We start from the raw sequence: 25,860 nt of genomic DNA, 5'->3' as shown, positions 1-25,860 counted from the left end.
CTGGCATGATGACAATTGATGTCACCACATATGAGGAAGAGAGAGTTTGGATGAGAGGATAGAAGTTGGTCCATGTTTTCGGAGAGTGAGATGTAATTGGAATCATCACTGTTTGGTGGATGGTACTGTACAACACACATATAAACATGAGGTGGGAGTGGAGGGACGCCATAGCCAGAGGTATTCCTGGGGGTGTGGGGGAGTGAGGGTAGTGCATGGAGAGTGGGGAATAGAGTAACTTTGCCACCAAGACGAGGCTCAGTTCTGTCATACCAGAGGAGGGAGTAACCAGGGATAGATATTAGGGAGTCATCAATGTCTTGAAGTAGGAAAGTTTCTGTTAAGCAGATTATGTCTCTTTTGTCAGTGGCAACTTGTGTGGAAAGCTCTGTCAGGTTTGAGCGAAGGCCCCGAATGTTTGAGGTCCACACTGTGAAGGAAGAGGGAGGGGAGGAGGTTTTGGGCGCAGGGGAAGGGGAAGGTCGGACGAGGGAGTAAAGGAGAGTTGGTGAAAGAGTGTGGGGGATTGCAGAAGAACTTGGAGAGAGGGCCGGATGAGGAGAAAAGGCTCGGTGGTGATTGGTCGAGGTACAGTGGGGAGTAATGAGAGCGGGGGCAGAGGGCAGTTGAAGATTGTAGGAGGTGGAGTGATGAGATGGAAGAGAGAGGGTGGGGGAAGGAAGCAGCTTTGTGGATGGGGGGGGGCAAATTTGAGAAGGGCGAGTGAGGGGGAGATTGGAGGGAGAAGGGTAGAGGGGAGAGTTTCGGGAGAATTGTGAGCTGGGAGTTTATGAGAAAGGTGAAATGGAAGCTTGGAGGGGGAAGAATGTGAAGTTTGCTTTGAGAGGGAGGGGAGACGATGAGAGCAGGCATGGCTAAAGGGGCAGGAGGGCGATGGGAGAGATTGGGAGAGGGGAAGGAAGAGACTTGGTAATGGTATGGTGAAGAAGGGAGTGGGCAGGGGGAGGTTCAAGATTTGAGGGGCTGGGAAGAGGGGGAGGTGTGATGAGAGGAAAGAAAGAGCATGTTTGTGGTGTTGAGGAGTGTATTGATTGAGAGAGTGAGATATCTGTTTGGCTGGAATGGAGCCCACAGATGTTGGAACACCACACACAATGGGACAACAGAGGAGCAGCTGATACTGAAGCAGAAGATAGTGAAGAAGTGCGAAGAGCAGAGGTAGGATGAGGGGCTAGATGGGAGGGGTAAGGAAAGGGGATAACAGGTGAGGGGTTAGGAGGAAGTAGATTTAAGGAGGTGGGGTGGATTGGTACTGATTTTGAAAAAAAGGGACGATTGATGGAACATGAACTTGCATTGCAAGCTGGGATTTTATAAAATTTTAAAGTCAGAGATGCGGTTAAAGACATTATGTGAGGGATGCAATGAAGGAGAGTTAAGAGAATGGAGGAAAGAAACGTTGTAACAATTGGACTTTTCAGATATGGGATGAAGAAAGGTCGAATTGAAGACAGTCTTTTGAAGGAGAAAAAGAGTAGTGAATTATGATGCAATAACGAGAACCACTCATGTGAAAAAGGAAGTTGAAACATTTTGAGACCATATATATATATTTATTTATTGATAAAGATTGCACAAGATGAGGTAAAGGAAAGGTTGAAGAAAAATTGTGAAGGTGTTTGGAGAATTTGGATTGGCAAACATTGAAGGAACCTGGTTGGTCGACACAAGTAACAGGAAGAAGAGGGGTAGAAAAAAACTCATGGTTATGGGAGGTGGAAGGTTAGAAGTGAAAATATATAAAGAAAAAAAACTTTTTTTATTGATTTTTTAAAACTTAGGTAAGATGAGGTAAAGGACAGGTTGAAGAAACAAGCTGTTAACAACTTCCGATATTTTGTCACGTGCCTCGATGGAGCCAATAGCGAGACCCATCATGGAGGCTCCTCGTTCATGACGAGAAAATCGTGTATTTACGAAATTACAACACATTAAATGGAATAATCTTAAAATAGTAACGTGAACTTTTCAAAACTTTAAAGCAAATGTCCGAATATATTTAAAAGTTCATGATAGACGCTCTCAAAAGGCACCGTCAATGCGAGGATGTGTACAGGTGTTTAGTATTTAAGGAGATCTGGATCCTGTATATAAAAGAGCCGCGTCCTAAAGGTTTTGTCAGAAGAACAACAATGAGCAACAACGAGCTCTCTTAGAGACGCGGCTAAAAATTCGTGGTTATATGGATGTGGGTCGGCTAAAATAGAAGGAAGATGGTTCGTCAGCAGAAGGAAGGAGGAAGAAGAGTCGGTGCAGGAAGTCATACAGTCACGTGGGGATTAAGGTAAGGAGGGGAAAACGGGTTTTTTTGTTGTATTTTTTTAAATATATTTTAAGACAACAAACAGAGGGTGTACAGGGTGTTTCAAAAAGAGTGATGCAACTTTAAATGTTTATTTACAAAGAAAGAATCACTGCTAACCTTCATTCTTTCATTCCTCTTTTTTCCCTGCCTGTGGAACAAACTTCCACTCTCTCTCTTCAATCTCACTCTTCCCTCCAGGTCTTCAAATCAGCTGTTCACTACCACCTCTTATCTTCCCCCATCCAAAACCATGATCTTTTCTACCCTCGTTAATCCACCCCAAACCCACCTCCTTCAAATTCCCTGCCTTCCTTCCTGAAAGTCCTTGTAGTGTCCATCTTGTGTATCCCGCCCCATCCCTCTCCCTTCCACAGATGTCCTCATGTCTCCGTTCCCCACTATTTTTTCCTTCTCTCTCCCTCCCTTCTTGTCTCCTGCTCCCCTTGTACTTTCTGTGTATTCACTTTCATGTGAGCCTCGACGGTACATGCACACACATAACAACAACAACAAAAAAAAAACTCAGGAACATGAACCAAACATTTCTTGAAAGCTTATGAGATGGTACTTTCTATCACTGATTGCTATTGCAGTGCCACTGCTGGAATTGGTGAGAGCCCAAGGTCTGAAATTGGCATTTATGCAAAATCCTTGTAATTGACCTTCTCGTCATCCTTGCCCCTCCATGGTTCAGACAGGCATTGATGCTGACTCCAAAGTTCTATCAAACTTTCCTGTAGGTCTCATGTGATACTGCCTGGAGGTAGTCTGACACATCCTGCTTCAGATCATCCAGTGTGGCAGGGTGGTTGGCATAGACAGAGCCCTTGGCAGCCTCCCAGAACCAGTAGTCCAGAGGGTTCAAGTCTGAGCTACATGGTGCCCAGTCATGAGCAGTACCCAGGGCAACGATGCGGTTTTTGAAGAGCTGCCGCAGGAAAGTGATGGTGTCACCAGCTGGATGCGGGGGTGCACCATCCTGCATAAACCAGGTCATGCTGAGCTGGCTTGGGGTGACCTTTTGGGCTCGATCATTATGGAACTTCTGGAGCACGGCCCGGTAGTGCTCACCATTGATCGTCACCAACCAGTTGTTGTCATTCTCAAACCAGTAAGGCCCAAGCATTCTCCATCTGGCTTTGAAGGCGCAGCAGCATGTGACCTTAGGCCCTATCAAGTACCTCTTAGTAATCTCCTCAGGTGGTTCTGCCCCCCCCCCCAGAAAATAAATGTTATTGTGGTTGTTGATGTTCAAGCGGAAATGGGCTTCATCACTGAACCAGATCGGGTTGATCCAGTTTGGGTACCGCTCCATCCTGTCACTGAGCCAATTGCACATATCTAGTCTCCTCATGTCATCTTGACTCAGTTTATACCTAATAGAGATGATGTATGGAAAAAGCTTCAGTTCCTGAGTGAAGATACGCCAGACTGATGTTGGTTTGATGCCTATCTCCCGGGAGTGCCGGCGGTGTGACTTATTGGGACTGTGCACTGCAGAATATCGCACGGTGTCAATGTTGGCTTGGCTTCATGATTACTGATGCTGACCTGCCACTGTTGCCCTTGCTCTGGTTATGCACTGTCCCCTTGTGCTCAAAATGTTTCATAATACATTGAATGGCACAATTCGTGGGTCAATTGTGTGTTCTGAGGGCGTATTCTCTTGGGTATGGTAAGTGGGGGAAGGAGATGTGGGTGAGAATCTTCTCACCACTGATGATGGCGAAGGAGCCAGAGATGTTTTTGCGGTTTGATTCCTTTCCCAAAGGGGTGGGCTAGCTTTTTGCCAATGAAAAACGTCTTCAGTCTATGTTGGCTGACTGATGATGGAGTGAAGCACCTGACACTGATTGGGTGGTTCAGTGTCTTTCACAGACTAACTGAGCCAGAATTCACGTTAAATTTATACAATGAAAAATACAGTACTGTTTAAGCCTGGTGTTGGCTTAGTGGTTGAGGTGGCTGGCTCGGAACCTAAGGGTTCTGAGTTTGAGCTCCTGTTGGTTGTTGAATTAACACCAGGTGAGGTTGATTCATGCCTGTCATCTTTCCAAGGTCAGTGAAATGAGTGCCAGTGTACTGGGGTAAAAACCATTCAGGGTAATCTGTGTTGGAGTGGTGACCTGTCCAGGACTGTATTCCTTACCAATGAAACTGCCTTGGCAGTGCTACGTGCCTTTACAGCACGAAAGGAATGGTATTATATTATTATTATTATTATTATTATTATTATTATTACAGGACTGTTTAAAAGTTTGGGCTATCCCAATGATATTCGTAATTTCGGATAAATTCACTAAATTATCAGTGGCAACAATCAGCTGTGTTTAATATTGTAAATTAGCAGTCTTTGTAAATGTGCATGAAACAAACTGCTTCAATAAATAACAAGAACAGTGTCATTTTATTGTATCAGTTTATACTTTATGTGTCTGCCCTGTGCCTTATTTGAGTGCCATCACTCTGTTACCCATTGTTCATGTATATGACTGAAGCACGCTTACAGGAATAGTTTGGTTCCTCTTTCTCTTTGTTTCCAGGTACTCCCATATGGCTTTGAGACTCATGTCCAGACTCTAGGGTAGCCATTCTTACACTTGCAGTACACCAGCTATAAACATGTTCTCCAAGTACTTTTTTTTTACTATATTGGAAGTGCATTTTGGATCATTATCTTGTTGGAAAATTAATCTTCTTCCGATTTAACGATTTCCACAGTGCTGCAGTATCTGCTTGTACTCTTCTTTTGTTAACTTTCCATTGATTTTTCACAAGTTTTCCGACACCAAACACTGAGAAACACCCTCAGACAGTCACACAGACCCCCCCCCCCCAGTTCCCTTTCCCCCTTCGTGTTTAACAGTTGGCTGCAAATATTGCTTGTAGCATTTTGCAGGTCTTCGTCGCATGAACTAGCATTTATTAGATCAAAACAGTTTAAACTTCGATTCATCACACAAGAGTGCCCCATTGCATTGTTCAGTTGCCCAATCTTGGTGTTGTCTTGCAAATTTTTGTAAATCACATTATTCTGTGGGCTCAGCAGTGGTTTCTTTGCTACAGGGGACCTGCTGCAATGAGCCTGATGTGCACAGTGGTGGATGTTAATGTTTAGGCCTTCTCTCATTTAATTTGACTGTCTTCTATCTTGTAAGCTGAGCAACTTCAAGTGCTCATCTTGCCTTGGGGAGGTTATTCTGGGTCTTCGCGGCCTTTTTATGCCTCTGCTGACAAAGTCGTTTTGGGGTTACCTTGTCTAGCTTATTTCAGGCATTTCAAAGTGTACCTCACACCATGATTGAAGATCTTCAGCTTTTCTGCTATTTTTTTTTTCAGTGTGCCCTTCTTGCATTGTTTGGATCTTCACCTGCTGTTCTGTTGAAAGGGAACATGCTGATGAAACAAACTTCACATATTCACTCATTTACAACTTTTATTGTGGTTTCTTGTAATTCACATTAATGCAACTGATGTTGATTATTTCCATAATTTATTAATATTATTTACTGCACAAAAATCCACAAACTGTTTCCTGCATATTTTATTTGTGGTAAGTGGATATTACTAGCACATAATATAATGTGTGGGAAAAAAATAAAAGTTTGTTTTCAATTTCTTAACTCATTTTGTAGACTTAAAGGTAACTGTTATTATAATGACTTTCACACATACTTTAATTTTTTTCTACCTACAGGAATATTTCATGGAAGATTTTCAACACCATTCATACCACTCGTACAAGAAGGTGTGTATGTATGAGTAATACGTGATTGAACAGTACACGACTTTCAAAATGACGTATGACTGCTAACGAGGCATTCATCCGTCAATTTTGTTCTTTTGCTCTGTGTGTGTTTTCAGTGACTCGGTTCTGCTCTCCGGGCATGTTTAACCTGCTGTTGCAGGTTCTTATTTTAATTATTTTTAACATTAATATGAGAAACATCCATGGATAACAGACATAAAGTTTGTACCATTTCCTGTTAATACCATTATCTAGCGGTGGCAGTGGATATAACACACACACACGCTTTTCCTTTTACCAATTAAGACAAAAATGTCGTATAATTACCCTCTCACCGCAGGAGAAGGTATTGCGTTTGGGTCCGTTTGTCTGTCTGTTTGTTTGTTTGTTTGTCTGCACAGAACTTCCGTGCTTTTCTCCACAACCACTTGTCGGATTGAGACGAAATTTTCACCATTGGTGCGATTGCTCATGTAGAATGTTTCGATGATAATTATGACGTAATAGGTCATGTGGTGTGGCAGCCATGTTGGAAAACTAAAAAACTTTGGACCTCTATCTCTGAAACCACACAATGGAAAAAAACTTCAAACTTGGCACATGGCAAGTACTCCTCATGGGCAATGTGCAATTTTTTTTTTTAGTGATGTCATGGGTGTCTTCATTATGATGTCATAATTGCATATGTAAACGCTACATCTGATCAGTATGAAAAATTTTGAGGGTCATCTCGGGACAAAATGGTCCACAAATTTTTGATGACGTCATCGATCATGTGATTCGGCAGCCATATTGTTAAAAAAAATGAAACCTTCAAAAATCTTCTTCTCTGAAGTGGCTGAACAGATTGAGGCGAAACTTTACACATATGACCGCCTATCCATGAGAAGCAAAAGGTTCACAAGTATCATGTCATAAGTCACATGGTTTGGCAGCCATATTGGATTTCCCCTTAAACCTATAAAAAATCTTCTTCTCCAGAACGGCTGGACAGTTTGAGTGGAAACTTCACACAAATGTTCCCTAAGCAATGGGTGTATAAGTCTGTTAAGGAATAATTGATACGTCGCATGGTTTGGCAGCCATATTGGATTGAAGAAAATATTAAATAACGTTTTCGCTAGAACTGCTTAATCAATCAATGTAAAACTTCACATTTATGATCTAGTCGTGATGGGAAATACAGGTTTTAAAGTTCAACTTGATCAAACGAATGGTCTGGTAGCCAGAATTATTTAATTTTTGATATGGGTTATTATTCTTTTTTTGATTTTTTTTTTTTGAATAAGTTTCACTTGACTGTGCCTGGTTCAGTTTGAGGGTACAGTGGTAGCAGCTGAAATGTGAATCCTATCCAGGTTCCTCCTGATGATTTCATCTCTGCTTTTTGCTTGTTCAGGTTCCTTCTGACTACTTCAATGCAGGACTGTACCTATTTGGTCTTCAATTTGATTTGAATTGAATTTATTTTAATCGCTTTCTAAATTCAATTCAATAATGAATAATAATTTTTGAAAACGTCATGTGTCAGGTGTCCAATCAAAGTGGGATGTCTTGATACCCGGTTATCACTGCCAGCAGTTATAAAGTGATCGTTCTAATTATGTCTCATGTTAATTATGTCTCACCTCACACCAGTACACAAACGCCACACAAAATACACCACACAAAAGAAGTCCTGGCGAGGGTCTGCAATCTCTGATGGCTCTTTTTGTTGTTTCTCTTGTGGTCGCAGAACCAAACAATTTTTTTCTTTATAATGGCACTCACAGACGAAACAGCTCCCACCCACCCTCTCCTTCCTCCCAAACATGAGTGATAGTAACTATCATAATTTTATACTTACCTTGTGCATTCACAAACCCTAGATATGACCTTCCCATCAGTGTTAAGAAGCACCCACACCAGATATGGTTTCTCTCTCTGGGAAGTCTGCCTGGATATTGGGAATGATTGCATCAACTTTCCAATTGCAAACGTCTATCAAATAAATCACCAAGCCTGCCATGGTCACATGAGGTAATCCCACAAGGTTCAAAATCCGCTCGCTGATGGGGATGATCGGGAAGGTTGGTTAGAACGGGCTATCCACAGGCCTTGCATGGGTCCACATCGTCGGGAGTTTTTGTAGTACTGGCTTCAAGATACCAACTTTTTGGACGAGTTGATCAGAAAGTTCTCAAATCATTCATTGTGCAGAGGCACATCTCTTTCTCTCAGGGTTCTTTTCAAAGTAATTTTGGCTTCTTTTGGAAGCTTTGTGAGCCATTTTAGTTAACAATCCTCATCTGGTACCCACGATATTCAGTACATTCCCTGCCCCAATGACCGTTGTTGCTAATGGTTTCTGTGCATGCTTGGCGAGCATTCTGGGGAGGATTACGTCATTTCGAAAGTGGTGTATTTGACAAGGTTGGACACTGTGCCCCTCAGTATTTCATAATTACATAGTCTCTGGTCTCTATACTTTTACAAATTGCATGCAAGCTTCCCACCAAGGCTCTGACAGCAAGGAGCTTTGTATGAAATATTACAATTTTGTACATATATTGAGTAGGAGGAAATACAACACAACTGTAAATTTGAGAAAAGTTATTTTGGCCATAAAGGCATTTTGTGCTGCATTTGCATGCCATTACTTTTGCACAATGCATTATGGAGTAAGATAGTACTCCATATATATGGATGGCATGGGGAAAAATGGCTGCCAATTCAAATGTGTACAAAATTATATTCTTAAAAACTACTGTCGAGTGAAGTCATAAGCTTTTAAAAGGTATACCCTTTATTCTGGAACATTTTCATAACTAACAAGAATGAAAAATATGCCAGAATGCATTGCTAAAGCACCACATCGAGAGATTGCAAAATCTTCGATTTGTTCGTCCACAGAATTGTTGGTAAATGTCATCCTGCCAAGCACAATAATTGTTGAAGCAATTACAATGATTGCAACTGAAGGAAGCTTGGGTATTGTACCCATACCATGACAAAAAATATTTTTTTTAATTGGATTTAAATGATAATACACCACAAAAGAGCACCGAAGTAATGACATCAAGTTGGCATAACAATGCACGGCCTGGTTTTACACTCATGTAATATAGGCGCTGTAGCTTTGTGAAGTTAGTACAGTGTTTTATTCCAGATTGTAATCACCAATCGTAGAGTCAAACCTGCAACTTTTATCGTTTTCCCAAAGAACCAAGTGTTAAGCCTCGATGGATTGAATAAATAAGATGATTTATCGCTTTTATTCTTCGTCTTCCTTCTCCTCCCTTTATAAGGGGTGAGGTCCAATGGTACCAAGCCTCTGCTATGCCTTGCCAAGAATACTCCTCCACTTCCCCATCCTCAGCCAACTTTCTCCACTCTTCAACCACCCCCACTTTATTGATATCACTCCTCACACAATCCCCCCATCTCAACCATGATCTACCTCTTTTCCTCCTGCCTTGCTCCCTCAACCTATTTGCACTCTTGCCATTCTCTCTTCCTCCATCTGCACCAAGTGACCAGCCCACTTCAGCCGTTTTTTTTTTTTTAAATCAATCTCCCCGTCAAGCTCATCTGCACACTAATCTCCTCCCTCAGTTCATCCATCCTCCTTTTATCCACCCTCTTCACTCCCGCAATCCTCCTGACCCAGTTGTTCTCGCACACCTGTAACCTCTGTTGTCTCTGTCAGTGCCACCGTTTCGACACTGTAAAGGTAGGCCTGATGTTATTTACACAAGTCACCAAAACCTCCCTTTAAATTATCTTCATATCTTTCTCCCGACTAATTTTATCTGTAAATGTGGGAAGTCATTTCTTTTTACCAGGAAAAAGAATGATACCTCCCACACCCTGGAGAAAGCGTGTCGCCGTTAAATAATAAAGTGCTGAATTTAATTCACGATCAAAGAAGCCGATTTGAGAATATTAGCCCTCGTTGGACTTAGTCCAAAATGGGGGCTTATGGATTTGGTCTCGATTTTCGTCCGTGTGTTCATCCCCAACCATATCTCAGACTTGTACAGACTGATTTTTTAGCTCGCCTGTTCGAAGAACAGAGAGCTATAGCGATACTCCCGGCGTGAGCGTCAGCGTCAGCGTGAGCGTGAAAATGTTAAAGTTTTTGGTGCAAGTTATTACAGCGCGTGCGCTGGTATACAATTGCACCGAGTTTGAAATGTCTCCGGTGTCCCCCCCCCCCACCACGCACCTCAAGTGACAGCCAATGACGGCCATCCGGTAGATGGCAGTGCATAACCTAGACAGAAATGGCGACAATTGACGGAAATACCCGAGTATTTCAATGGAAATTTGTGAAACTAATGTGTTATATATGTGAAAACCATTGAATTTATTGCTCGACGGTAAAAAAAACCAAGAAACGCTCCCCTCTCATGTACGAACGAACGAAAGACATCATTTCCGCCCACCATGGCATTTCGCGCCGAACGCCGAACGCTGAAAGCTAAGTTCTTCTTATGCTATCATCCCTATTATAATACCAAGCTTGCACACTAAAAACTTGGCTCGCCGTCACACGATCCCTCTGAAATTGCTGTGGCACTTAGCGGACATGCCGACAATGTTTGGGAAGTCTTAGCATTCCATAGTACCACTTGCATTTTGCACAATGCGTATTTTTATCATTCCCCATGTACGGTCTGTCGTCTGCTACCAGCTATGTTGTACTGCTATCCCGTGCATGTGCACGGGTATCGCTAGTTCTCTTTTTTATTGGCCTTAAACAAGTGTTTCGTCATGCATTAGTAGTTGAAATTTACTTACAATTATATTATGGCAGATATTGGTGGCAAAGTGAATAGTGGTTCTTTCAACCAGGGACATCTTGAATTATTTTCATAACTTTGTACTGTACATTCAAAATATGCAAAAATTAAATATGCATATATTCAAAATGTGTTCGTCTATATTTTATATAATAACAATATAACTAATAGTATGTAGTTGGTGTAACCACTATGTTTCAATGTTTTGCGAAACAAATATTTTAGCTTTGCTCTCATCTTTTCATCAACAAAGCTTACATTTTACTCATCATTTGTTTGTCTGTACATTAACTTTATGATTTTTTTTTTTACATCATTCTTTTACAGCCCCCTGCCACGCTGTATCGAACGATTTCATTCCTTCTGTTATATATAAAGGTGCTTCTCACAATAATAACAAGATTTTTACATTTCAAATATTGAGTATGCTTTTTAATTGTTTTTCAACTGAAAAAGCATAAATTGCATATTTTAACATTAGTGTACTCACTTGTTTCACCACACGTGCTGTATTGAAGGATTTCACTTGTTTCCTTTCTAATGTTTTTATCCATCACACTTTTTTTACTGATTACAATATAAAAATACATATATTGCTTTAAAATTATTTGGATCAGGCTTCACTGCAATGCTTTATAAAAAATATTATTAGATTAGACGAGTCTTTTAACCAGAGAGTTGGTGTCAAAGCCACCCTAATGCTCGCCTGTTTATACATTTATCGTTTTTAAAAGACCAGTTTAATCTAATAATATATTTTATAAAGCATTGCAGTGAAGTCTGATCCAAATATTTTAAAGCACTATATGTATTTGTATATTGTAATCAATAAAAAATAGTGTGGTAGATTAAAACATTAGAAAGGAAATAGCTTGTACCAAAAACTTTAACATTTTCACGCTTACGCTGACGCTCTCGCCGGGGGTATCGCTATAGCTCTCTGTTCTTCGAACAGGCGAGCATTGGGTGGCTTTGACACCACTCTGGTATTTGTACTTGGCGCAAAGACAACACATGATTGTGTACAGAGGCACGTCATTTTTTTTCCAGATTAGATTCAAGATGGCCGGCTGACAGCCATTTTAGTTGTAAAAACCCCGATGTTGAACACGTCCTCAACCATTTCTCGGACATGCATTTACCCTTTTTGTTCAAACTTGGCACACAGATAATAAATGATGGTTTACATGAGGAAGCAATTTTGCTTTGAAATCAGATCCAAGATGGCCGACTGGCAGTCATTTTAGTTGTAAAAAAACCCAATGTTAAACATGTCCTCAATCTTTTCTTGGGCATGCATTTACTGATGTTATTCAAACTTGGCAAACAGATAATGAATGATAGCTTACATAAGCATATCATTTGTTTTTGAGATTTGATCCAAAATGGCTGACTGGTGGTCATTTTGTTACTTAAACATGTCCCCACCCATTTCTCTGACATGCATTTTCCAATGTTGTTCAAACTTGTCATCCAGATAACGATTGATGGCTTACATGTGCACCTCACTTTATTTTACGATCTGATCAAAGATGGCCGACTGGTAGACTGGTGGCCATTTTAGTTGTCCCTAAGTATGGGCTAGCCCTTTAACTCTGTACAGCAAAATCACTAAAGCAATGGGGGCAATGACATTTTATGTCTTTATTACTTGTTGCCCTGTGCTTTTGAAGCAAAAAGCGTGGTTAAGCAATCGGTCGCATACGTGTGCCGTACATACGTGTTTGCATTTTTAAAATTCATTTTCTCAGCAACTGTTCATCTGATTATTGACACAAAATTTTCCAAATATGTGCACTGCCTCCTGTAGAATTTTTGAATCACAATTATGATGTCATAGATCTCGTGGTACAGGTGCCATCTTGGGAAAACCAAAAAACTTTGCACCTCTATATCTCCTAAACACTCCATGGAAAAAAAATACACATAGCTAATTGTCAAGTACTTCACATGGGGAATAAGATATGTTAGTGATGATGTCATCGCTGTCTTCTTTGACGTCATAATTTGACAAGTACAATGCTTGATTCGATAAGGAATGAAAAATTATTTTCTTTGCAACTGTTGGTCCAATTGACATGAAATTTTGACCATAGGTGCACGTCCTCCAGTATGAATTTATAATGATAATTATGATGTCATAGCTCACATGGTTCAGGTGCCATCTTGGAAAAAATCCCAAAAGTTGCACCTCTATATCTCTAAAACTGCTCTATGGAAAATATTTACACATGGCTTATTGTTAAGTACTCCCCATGGGGAATAAGATATGTTAATGATGATGTCATCGGTGCCGTCATTATGACATCATAATTCGACAAGTGCAATGCTTGATCCAGTCAGTATGAAAAAAAATTTCTCTGCAATTGTTGAAACTGCTGACCGATCAATGCAAAACTTTAAGTTATTGATCAACTTCACATGGGAAATATAGTTTCATAAAAGTGACATCATCGGTCACTGGTCTGGCACCATATTGGATCAAATAATTAAAAAAAAAACCAAAAAAAAAAACAAGAGTTGGTTTGCACCAAGTCCTTCTCAATGCTGCACAGGGTAAGCATTCTATGAATACCACCTAATTTTGTTTAGAACCAGTTTAGCATTGTCATGCCAACATTTCATCACACTTTGGTGCTCTATACCTTTTTGAATGCCATTCCTGCATGCGCAGAGTGAGAAACTCTGCCATAAAACTCACTCTTTCCCGTAAAACTCACTGTCTGCATTAAAGTCTCTGTCATGGATTGCAAAGCCTTGTGGATTGTGAGATATGACAAAATGCATAATTTATGAAGGAAAAAGGCCCAGCACAGTCCACTGACACTTTCATTGAGGTTCACAGTGGTTCATACCGGTTATTGAAAGGAGCATTCTAAATTCTCCTTTCTGTATACCATATGCATGCTATTGTTCAAGCAAATCGTGCAGTCGCTCCTCCCTATTAAACAGATGTGATGATGTGACCTCTTTATATGGTATATATTTATTCCACGTACACGGTAGGGAGGAGTGGCAAGAGAGGAAATTGGAAATGCCATCATTGAGTAAAGGAACAGAAGGGAAGACTATAGGCATTGAGTTATCTCTTTATTGTGTATGTAGAGGAATGGAGTAAATTGAAGAAAATAAGAGAATGTACGACGGTAGGAGAAGGAAAGGGGGTGAGTGGAGTTTGGGATAGAAGGGAAGGAAGATTTGGATGATGTAGGAGTCTGGGAATATATAATAGTTGGGAAGGAGCAGAGAAAGGAGAGGGGGTAAAGAAAAATTCTGCCATGTTGGTGTACAAAATAAATAGATGACTCCAAAAGTGAATGACAACAGGGTATCAGAATTCTGAGTGGAGGCAGAAGGATTTGGGAATATTGGATGGGATATCAAGTGAACTCGGGAAGGGATTTGTATGAGATATATCGCTGAGGGGGTGAGGGTCAGGGGGATCCGCATGCAGATGCCCCTCAAAATAATTTACTACATGATGACATCATTGGCATTCAGGTCAGGAAAAATAGAGTTAAACAAGTCAGAAAAAAACATTTTTACATAAACAAGAATGACCACACTGTCGGCACAACCTGCAACACAATATATACATATATATATATATATATATATATATATATATATATATATATATATATATATATATATATATATATATATATTCACCACCTCCACCTCCAGAGTGCGTTTGCTAATGAGCCCACGCGGCCGCCATCTTTGGACTCACTACCGATGGAAAGTTCCATAGTAAACAATGCAAAAAGATTTCAATTCCAGAATCGTTTTGCATTCTCCCTTCACATAATAATTGCTGTCTACTAATTAAATATGCAATGAACAAATGAATGACAGTAGGCCAAACTTTAGATATAATATATACACTGTATCTCGGGTTCCAGTTATATGTGAGAGATCAAATTGCCTGTGAAATGATTTCCCACAGCCAAAATATTGTTTGTTATTGCACCCAGATGCAACACACGCCAGCATTGTGCATGCCGCCCTTGCAGTTATGGTGAGTACCAAGATGGTGGCCGGTGAGTTCATTTTTTTTTCCAGTAAACCAGTGATCCAGTTATGTTTAAGGCCAGATACCAAGATGGCGGCCATATCTTGTCTGGGTGCTATGGTGGGCGGAGTTAAGCGACAGATGTGTGTGTGGTTAAGCGACAGCTGTCCAACCAATGGGTGCACATTTCAAAAATTGACCCCCAACAAGAACCACGACACCACCAATAACAACAACACGAAGCTCTTGTAAACCTACCACATGAAAAAACATGTCGGGATGGAATCCCCAAAAAACAACCAAACTCAAGGTAGGAAATAATGATAAGGTAGGAATGATGCCGCAACACCGTACAACACCACAATCCTTCTCCGGATTGCCATCACAACACCGTTTGACATTTTTCCATCTCAATCCCACAACAAATAAAATACAGAATTACACCAACCCACACTACAATTAATATACAACTACCTCCAACATAGTCATCTTCATGCTATTGTTACGATTGCCATTATGACAAAAATGTCAAAAGATTTCGTGATGGCAATCTATAAAAGGATTGTGGTGTTCAATTATGGTACGATTCCTACCTTCTCATTCCTTCCACCCATGTTTGATTGTTTATTTCGGGATTCCATCCATGCATGTTTTTTCATTTTTTTCTCTTTTTTTTAAAATGTTTTTTGTCTGACTTGTACAGAAGAGCAACTCTTGGTGACTGTTGTCTATAGTTTTTGTCGTGTTCTTTTTGTTTGGCAGGCAGAGAGAGATATGATCGTAAAGTCTGGACCTGACGAGCAAGCAAGTTGCCTAATCTGACTCGTCTGGATCTGACGTGGTTCATAGTAGAGGATTGTAAAGAAGGTCTTGTGGATTGTTTGACATGATGGCATGGTCCTGTGTACGTTCAGTACACGATTACGGTGAACGAAAGCATTTGGTCTGCATTGTGAGTTGATCAATTACATACTTGGTGTCCAAATTCCAAGCTGTTACCATGTGAGTGCGTCTGATCACCTTTGCTTATGGTGCATGTTCTATGACTACTCATAATCATTGATCTTTTCTGAGCGATTTCATGATTCTGCAAAGATGAGATGGAGATGTGACGTCTCACGGACGGTCCCACCAACGCTGTCGCCATAACGATACACCCACCGTTCTGGACGCGGTCTCCTGCCTCGGTCACTGGACTGACCTGTTTCACAACATGACCCAGGTACGGATAAAATCAATAACCATGATATTATTATTGATCACGTGTGTGTAACTGGACAAGGTCGATATCAAAAGTTTCGCAAAACCTTTTGTCCAGTTTTAAAAGCAGGTGGCGGTGGTGACTCAAAGATGCGGACAAGGCAGGTGTTGTAGGTTGGCTGTGGGTGAGGGAAGGTCGGAGGGGTGGGGGGGGTGAACGAGGTGTTTACCATCCGCCACCCCCCTACTTTGTCCCCCCACCCCCCACTGCCCCCCACCCCCGCCATTTTCTGTGCCAGCGCGTGAGGCGGTGCTTTTATATAAACCGTGCACTGCACAACCAACCCGGCAAAGAGCGCTCGCTGTGACCACGAGCAGAGCGGTATTTGGAACCCTCCATAAGACCACGGAAGTGCAGGCAAGACGAGAGAGAGGGGGAACCGACGGAGGAAGAAGTACCAAACCATGCGAGACAGCGACAGCTCGCCGTTGCCGGTGGATTAAAAGCATTAAAACCAAATTAAGGAAACCAACATTTGGGTTCTCCTCATGACGTTTCCTGCTGGAGGGAACCAAAGTTAAAGACGAAAGTGGAACAGAAGTGTAAGTCACTCAGAACCTGGACCCGAGGTTTGGTTCCCGGGATCTGCGGAGTGCGTCATGCGGGGCTCGCGCCTGCTCGTCGCTGTGCTGCTCGTGCTCGGAGCCGCGCTTCCATCAAGCGCCTGCGGACCAGGTCGACTACACGGGCGGCGGCGTTCGCCCCGCCGGCTCACCCCACTCGCCTTCAAGCAGTACCTGCCCAACGTGGCTGAGAAGACCCTCGGGGCGAGCGGGCGCGCCGAGGGCAAAATAGCACGCGGTTCGGAGCACTTTAAGGACCTGACGCCCAACTACAACCCTGACATCATCTTCAAGGACGAGGAGAACACTGGCGCGGACAGGCTCATGACGCAGGTGAAACGTCTGTCAGTCACTGGCTGGGCAGTGTGTGTGTGTGTGTGTGTGTGTGTGTGTGTGTGTGTGTGTGTGTGTGTGTGTGTGTGTGTGTGTGTGTGTGTGTCATCATTCAGTATGCGTCGATGTCGGGAGATTGGGGAAAACATCCCAACGAAATTCGCAAATACAGTTTAAAACCCGATATATGGTTTTGGGGGTGTGGGGGAGTGGGGGAGAGAGATAGATGGAGAGATCGAGATCGAGAGTTCGATTTCAGGTCGTGTGCACAGTGTATACATAGTACGTACATTCGCGCACCTTCCACACAATTTAATTTAATATTACTTACTACATACATTGCTTGGAATTATTTATCAACAAAACCATTCTTTAAAGTATTTCCCAGGACAATGCGAGCCCGTAACGACAGCTATTTTGAAATGGTCGAATACTGCAGTCCATCAAGGCAATGAACGGTTTAATTATGTATTATCGATGGCGTTCGAAACATGAGCTCACGTTCAACTACAGAACCTGCACAATAGCACTATTGATTATTGTCGACGTACGTTATCAACATTGCCCCTTTTTCCCCGCTAATGGAAACCAAACTAAGTATGAGGGGTGATGCCCCGACATAAAAAGTCCATTAACGAAATTGACGAAACTGTTCGCTTATTATTACCTCCGTCATCAAATGTGGGATGAGGTTATGTTTTCACCCCGTCTGTCTGTCTGTCTGTCTGTCTGTCTGTCTTTGTGAGCAGGATATCCAAACCAAAAAACTTGTGCACGGATTCGGATGAAATTTGCTGGGCAGGTTGGGTGTGACAAGGCTGAAATGATTCGATTTTGGTGAAGATCCGGATCCAGATCTGAGAATTTTTTTTTTAATTTCTTTGAGTGATTCTTCACCATTGAGAGATGGTGCCAAAAACGATATATAGCACGATATCTCAAAATTTTCTTGGCCCGATTTGTTCTGCTGGATCAGGCTTGCGGGGCGGACGTATGCGCTCTCCAGAGTGCCCATCTTGTCATATCGTTGTTTTGTTTGTATTTTTAATCCTTATTATTTTACTGAGTCGAAACAGTTTAAACATAATTTTTCTATAACTGTTTTGAAACAAAATTTAAACCGTTCAACTGAGTAATAACTAATTTTATCTTCTACTTCTGTGTTAGGACATGTATTTACCGATCAAAGCGCATATACCTCTGCTGCTGCGATTGGGCCGTGTCTGTGAAAATGCGATGATGATCGAACTGTGTTCCTGGTCTGTCTAATTATTGGTCCGGATCTCCTTATCCTCCTGCTGCTGATGATGTGATGATGATCAAACTGCATTCGTGGTCTGTTTAATAATTATTGGTCTTTATCTCCTTATCCTGCTCCTAAGCTGGTGTTGGCTTAGCGGTTAGGGTGGCTGGCTTGGGATCTTTAGGTCATGAGTTTGAGCCCCTATTTCTTGTTGAATTAACACAAGGTGGGGTTGACTCAGCCTATCATCCTTCCGAGGTTGGCGAAATGAGCACCAGTGTACTGGTAATAGGGGCACTGCGTTCGCGGCATAGCTGTGCCTTCACCAATAATGCAAGCAGCAGTCACAGGCTGCACACGAAGGAGATCCTGCTACTGCTGCTTATCATACTGCTGTGGATCCTTATTATGTGATGATGATTGAACTGTGTTCCTGGTCTGTTTAATTATCGGTCCGGATCTCCCTGTCATGATGCTGCTGCGGGTACTGCTGTGGATGCTGCTGTTTATCATAAGGCTGCTGCAGATGCTTATCATGCTGCTATTGCTGCTGCTGCTGCTGCCGCTGATGCATAGACAAGTAAAGGGAGCAACGCAGCCACAGCAGCATGATAAGCAGCAGCACTGTTGCCTTCACTTGTCTATATTGCCTTGGATTACATGAGAATTTGTACATGAGACAATACACGAAGAGTGTGTCGTGAAACGTCCACAATATGTTGAACTTGCACAATGATTCAGATATGTAAACTGATATCGGTGAAAGTTGTCTTGTCATAAATTCCACCCATCATGCATTGGTTGTTTCTCTTTTAGCACTGTATTTGAACTTTCTGATTTCATCACAGCAATATCTGCGAGTTAAATCACACAAGGTGGTGTTTTGTCAATCTGGAGTCGGAGGAAGCACTGCAAGCTTTTACGTTCCCGCTTGTATTAACGTTAAATATTTATAGTTCTTCCATTAAGTCGATCTTTGAGGACTCCTTGTTTGTGTACGTAGGAATTGAAATCACATGACAGAAGCACATTAATTGAGTGCATGTGTTTGTGTGTGTGTGTGTGTGTGTATATATATATATATATATACAGTAGACTAGGCGTAAGTCGGGACCGAGAAAAAAAGTGCCGACTTAGAAATGTGACGACTTGCGCATATGCGAACATTCATGATGACTGTGGGGTGAAGGATGAAGTCGCGCGTGGCCTGGATACGTATGTGTGAGAGCCGGCTATTGTACCAAAAGGAAAACACAATCCTCGGGGCATAGGTGGGGGTGAGTTGGTGAGTTAGAAAGTGATCAAGCAAAGATGGAATTCATGAATCAGTTTATCAAAAGTAAAGAAAATGAACAACTCTGAAAGACAACTCGTATACCATCGGTGATGGTATGGTGACAAATTACATGACACACAGTCATCGTGGTGATGATTACCACTCAATGCCTATGTGTAAGTGAGTGCGGTAATGTACAAAACAAGCCAATATAAAACCATGATCGGACTTCAACACTAAGCTCGATCGATCCCTTACTTCTTCGCGAAGTAATCCGTTATGTTTGACTGCCTCAAACTCTTGGGCATCTGGTGCATGAGAAAGGATTCAAACCGGTCATTGTATTCCATGATGTTGGCTGGGAAAGCCTCCACTGAAAGACAGTATCGGCCGAATATTTGGCCGAATCGGCCGAAACCGAATATTTGGCTGAGCCGACATTTGCCAAAACCAGATGATGAGCGCGTCATCGACATCTTCAAAGGACACACATTTCACGCATTTCACACTTCCCACCGGCCTCACGATCTTCTCCACTTGTCCAAATATCTTGCCCTTATTCTTCAAGATATCGTTCAATGTCTGCCGTTTGATGTCCAACTTCTCAGCTATGTCTGTTTTCTTCATCAGTGGATTTGCCTCGCAAAACTGGATAATGTCGTATTTTTCTTGGTCGGTTTTAGTTGTAAGCATACGCTTAGTCGCCATTGTTCTGCCTGCAGTGCGATCAACGTGTGTACGCAGTTATAAATAGCCTATCACTGGCAGTGTACACCAATGAGCGAGTATCACGATTCCATGAAATCGGGCTTCTCATGAGGCAGCAGTTCCGTGTGACGAGTTAGGAGTGGTAATTTACTTGAGTTTCCATTACGTGGGACTGGACAACATCTGATGACTTAGACAAAGTGACGACTTAGAGATGACGACTTACAGAGGGATGACCCTTTATTCAAAGGGATTTAACATGAGATAAATTTGGGACTTTTTGACGCTGCCGACTTAGGCGAAGTGACGAGTTACATGCTGCCGACTTACACCTCGTCTACTGTATATATATATATATATATATATATATATATATATATATATATATATATATATATATATATATATATATATATATATATATATATATATATAAGCCTGGTGTTGGCTTAGTGGTTAGGGTGGCGGCTTGCGATCCTAGGGTCCTGAGTTCAAGCCCCGTTGGCTGCTGAATTAACACCAGGGGGTTGACTCAGCCTGTCATCCTTCCGAGGTCGGCGAAATGAGTGCCAGTGTATTGGTCCCGGTGTATGCCCCGGTTAGAATAGGTGTACCATATCCCTGTGTGTCGTAAGAGGCGACCAGGGTTGGCGTCAGGAAGGGCATCCGGCCATAAAACATTGCCTCAAGAAAAAGCCAAACCCCTGCACAGCAGGGAAAAATGGCTGTAAAAACGGTCATATATATATATATATATATATATATATATATATATATATATATATATATATATATATATATATATATATATATATATATATATATTGTTACGGCTGTGGAAATTCGCATTGCACCATGAAGGGCCCGTAGGTTAGATATCTCTAAGTACATGTGTAGTTAGCCCAAACCCGTTGTATAGAGGGAATTTATGTTATCCATTCGGGCTGCGATCCTTTGAGTTCGGCGTTTTTCTGTTCAGTCTTTATTTTGAACCAACCACGTCTCAACCGCCATCACACAACAACCACGCCACCGCCACCATCTACGCTCCCACATCATCGTATCACCGCCATTCCCAAACGGCACCATAACCATCAAACCACCACCGAAATCCCTCCACCACCTTCACCTCTCCTTCTACGGCCATTCCCGCACCACCTGTGGACGCTGAACGTCGGGCTGTCTCAGGCCCGTTCAGCGATTGGTGCCGAACGCACCACGCCACGAGCGCAAATGGCGGCCTTTCCGAGGGTAAAACTCGGATCAAAACGCTTCACGCCCACTTTTCCTCCGTCCAATTAGCGAACGCGGGGCGGCTTGGCCCCGCCTCCAGGCGCGTGTGTGTGAAGTCGATATATGCAAATTCTAGGATCAGGGGAGGTTCACGCCCCCGTTTCCTCCGACCAATGGGCGAGCGTGGCTCCGCCCCCGAGGTCATTCTGATCCGAATATTTGCATACTGGCTTCTCCTGCCTGCCTATAAAAAGGCGAGCGCAAAGTGCAGAGTAGGATTGTCAAGTCAGTCGGTGGAGTCGCGAGGAGAGTGCGGAACTAAAGAGGGTCAGCTGAGGAGAGTGTGGAACGGAGAAGAGTTGCAGAGAGAGTCGGCTGAGTGAGAGCGGTGGAATTGCAGGCAAGTGAGCTCGGGTCCAAGGCCAGAAGGACGGCGGTCGGCGACGAGGTTGCGGTGTGGGATCGCTCGTCTCGTCGCGGGACCCAAGCCAGCCAGCTATTCCCCTCCCCCAGGGCATCAACATTATCCCTTTCCCCTGTGCTGAGATAGTGCAAAAGGGGGCCCCGTTCCCCCCCCCCACACGTGGTGCCAACAAAACCCGCCAAGGAGCACGGAGTCGGGGCACAGCCGCGCGGCCACATTTGCGGCTCGCCCGCCAACGCGTCACGAGGACGCGGGTAGGACCCCCCCGGTCTCGCGGACCTGGCCGCTCCTCCAGGTCACGCGCATATTTGGCCTACAAGCCTGTCTGCCCCCTTGTCTATGAGGGTGGCTTCTTTTCTTTGCTTTTGTGTAAATGTGTGTTGGCGCCCGTCTGTAAAGTAAAGCTGTATAAGTGTTGCCATGTGTGCGCGTAGTCGGTATTAACTCTGCGTCGTTGTTGCTTTTTTGTTTTAATTGCTCTATGTGCATTTTGACTGTATGGCTGTATATACGTGCTCTCCATGTGCCGGGAAATTAATGTGCATTGTGTGAACTGTTTTCCCGTTTCGCTTCGTCTTTTCTCCATTGACTCTCCATCCTGCTTCACGTAAAGGGTTCGTAGTGGGTGCAAAACGCCCGGTAAATAATCTGAACCGTCGAGGTCGACGATAACACCGCTCGGTTATCCCGATAGTACGGAACGGGCCGCCCAAGCGGCTCGTGTCCAGAGTCGACCTGCGGCGAGGTACGATCGCCCGGTTTACCATCCGCATGGGTACTTAGATAGGTCGAGTTTGGCGAACAACCCTATCCTACGCGGGTGGCCGATTGGCACGATTGTGGTGAGGTCGAAAGGCCCACCCGTGACTGGCTCCGGGCGATAGTTCCTGGAGGGTCATGACTGAATTGTCCGGCTGGTGGGCGATGTGCCGCGATCCGAGTTACGTGGCCGTCAGCACGCCGGCGGGCGCGAATTCGCGACAATATATATATATATATATATATATATATATATATATATATATATATATATATATATATATATATATATATATATATATATATATATATATATATATATATATATATACACATCTCGAAACTAATAAATGTCAACGTGCGTGGTGTGTGTGTGTGTGTGTGTGTGTGTGTGTGTGTGTGTGTGTGTGTGTGTGTGTGTGTGTGTGTGTGTGTGTGTGTGTGCCTCCGTAACTCCAAAACCATAAGAAGCTGTGCATACAAAGGCAACTCCAAGGAAGTGCAAGAGTGAAAATTGGATGTTTGGGTTAATTAAAACACCCCTTTTGAAGATAATTAACGGTCTTATTTAATTATTTCCTTTATCAGGCGCATCCTCAGTCACCACTCTCTATGGGGTCTTTAGGCATTTCCTGGGTAACGTTGCTGGGGTTTGAAGCCGCCAAGTTTTTTTGGCCTGCTCAACCATGCCATGACTTGGAACAGGCCACAACGATTTCTTAACGATAAAGTTTTTTTTCCCCACTTTCCTCACTCGTATTATCAAATGCCTGTTCATCATAACTATGGATCACTGGGTACATTGCAATGCTTATAAATGCCCGGAGACGTCAGTGTTCATGAATTTATTTCATTTCCTCCCATGTGATAACCTCAAGAATCTCTTAAACTAAGCCGAATTACATAATTTCATCTCCAGATTTGAAATCAGCAGCAGCACCGATGCTAGAAAAGTGTTCATTTGTCCAATTCGGACATTGTTTTTGCGTTTCCAGGTGCATAGTTTTATTGATGGCAATTGGTAATCTATATACCTATTTACTTTAAGCAAGCAAGGCTATGGTCCTCCTCCATATATACACGATAAAATGTGAAATTTTCAAAGCATTAAACTCAACTTTTTCTTCTGTTTGGAGAACTTTATTAAGTGAACCAAAGATTTAGGAACGTGCCAAAATTAACCATCTTCATTGAGCTGGTTTCATTGCATGCAACGGAAATAACTTAATTCAGTGTAACAAAAACAATTAACCAGCGGTATCGTTGCAAAGGCGTCCATGCCTGGGTTCTTTGTGGGGAATCTCCGGAGTTAGGAAGACAAAATAAATAAAATTAAAGATCGAATTAAAAGAACAAACAAACGGCTAACATTACAGGAGGATCAGTGTGAGTGAAGCAATGGATGAGGGGGAGTAAAGGAACTTCGAAAAATTTCACTCAATTGCTTTTTCTGTCAGGAATGCTTTTCCCCTTTAATACATCTTAAAAATCAATGGGATTATAAATGATGTTTTCCAGGAACGCATCTATGATGTAAATACCTGGAAGTGTATGTGTGTGCGTGTGTGTGTGTGCATGCGTGCAAGCGTGCGTGCGTGTTTCTCCTCCGTAACTCCAAAACCATAAAGTGTGCATACAAAGGCAACTCCAAGGAAGTGCAAGAGTGAAAATTGGATGTTTGGGTTAATTAAAACACCCCTTTTGAAGATAATTAACGGTCTTATTCAATTATTTCCTTTAGCAGGTGCATCCTCAGTCACCACTCTATGGGGTCTTAAGGCGTTTCCTGGGTAACGTTGCTAAAGTTTGAAGCCGCCATATTTTTTGGCCTGCTCAACCATGCCTTGACTTGGAACAGGCCGCAACGACTTCTTAACGATAGTTTTTTTTTTCCACTTTCCTCACTCGTATTATCAAATGCCTGTTCATCATAACTATGGATCACTGGGTACATTGCAATGCTTATAAATGCCCGGAGACGTCAGCGTTCGTGAACTTATTTCATTTCCTCCCATGTGATAACCTCGAGAATCTCTTAAACTAAGCCTAATTACATCATTTAATCTCCAGATTTGAAATCAGCAGCAGTTTCGATGCTAGAAAAGTGTTCATTTGTCCAATTCGGACATTGTTTTGGCGTTTCCAGGTGCATAGTTTTATTGATGGAAATTGGTAATCGATATACCTATTTACTTGAAGCAAGCAAAGCTATGGTCCTTCTCCATATATACACAAGAAAATGTGAAATTTTCAAAGCATTAAACTCAACTTTTTCTACTGTTTGGAGAACTTTATTTAGTGAACCAAAGATTTAGGAAGGTGCCAAAATTAACCATCTTCATTGAGCTGGTTTCATTGCATGCAACGGAAATAACTTAATTCAGTGCAACAAAAATAATTAACCAGCGGTATCGTTGCAAAGGGGGCCATGCCTGGGTTCTCTGTGGGGAATCTCCGGAGTTTGGAAGACAAAATAAATTAAATTAGAGATAGAATTAAAAGAAAAAAAACAAACGGCTAACATAACAGGAGGATCAGTGTGAGTGAAGCAATGGATGAGGGGGAGTAAAGGAACTTGGAAAAATTTCACTCAATTGTTTTTTTCTGTCAGGAATGCTTTTCTCCTTTAATACATCTTAAAAATCAATGGGATTATAAATGATGTTTTCCAGGAACGCATCTATGATGTAAATACCTGGAAGTGTATATGTGTGCGTGTGTGTGTGTGTGTGTGTGTGTGTGTGTGTGTGTGTGTGTGTGTGTGTGTGTGTGTGTGTGTGTGTGTGTGTGTGTGTGTGTGTGTTGATAAAGCATAACAAAACATTATCTTTGACTTCCCCTCTCCCTTTTTCCACCCTTTCCTAGCCACCCTCCTCGCTCTCCCACCCACCTTGCTCCCACTCCCTACTCTCTCTCCCCCTCTCTCTCTCTCTCTCTCTCTCTCCCCCCTCTCTCTCTCTCTCCCCTCTATCTCGCTCCCATCCCCCTCCTTGAATCCCCTTCTCCCGGAGTGTTTAATGACATGTGCCGAGGCGTCGCTCTCCCTGCCTCCCCTTTCTTCACTCTCCTTCTCTTCCCTGCTCTTGACCCTTCCTCACTCCCCTTCTTTGCTTCCTCACCCCCTTCTTACTTCCTCCTCACTCTCTCTCCACCCACCTCCTCTATGCACCATCCTTATCGCTCCCCC

At 42.6% G+C, this 25,860-nt stretch overlaps 1 protein-coding gene across 6 annotated transcripts in view; it reads left to right on the top strand.

Annotated features, from left to right (window-relative positions):
- Positions 1-25,860, top strand: part of LOC147032229 (indian hedgehog protein-like) — a 183,276-nt gene that overhangs the window by 33,968 nt on the left and 123,448 nt on the right. For 3 of the 6 annotated variants that reach the window (XM_085869638.1, XM_085869639.1, XM_085869640.1), the window contains 3 exons: positions 6,024-6,074; positions 14,836-14,879; positions 15,636-16,095. In XM_085869638.1, the coding sequence (XP_085725764.1) occupies positions 16,087-16,095 (9 nt within the window). In that variant the 5' untranslated portion in view covers positions 6,024-6,074; positions 14,836-14,879; positions 15,636-16,086. Of the gene's footprint in view, positions 1-6,023; positions 6,075-14,835; positions 14,880-15,579; positions 16,096-16,349; positions 17,031-25,860 lie in introns of those variants that run through there. The other 3 variants (XM_085869641.1, XM_085869631.1, XM_085869635.1) reach the window with 3 other exon arrangements.

Source organism: Eptatretus burgeri, chromosome 2 (genome assembly GCF_056783735.1).
Source record: "Eptatretus burgeri isolate ZD-2024b chromosome 2, Ebu_testis_v1, whole genome shotgun sequence".
Classification (NCBI taxonomy): Eukaryota; Metazoa; Chordata; class Myxini; order Myxiniformes; family Myxinidae; genus Eptatretus; species Eptatretus burgeri.
The sequence above is the reverse complement of the archived record's forward strand: the minus strand, read 5'-3'. Positions and strand labels throughout refer to the sequence as shown.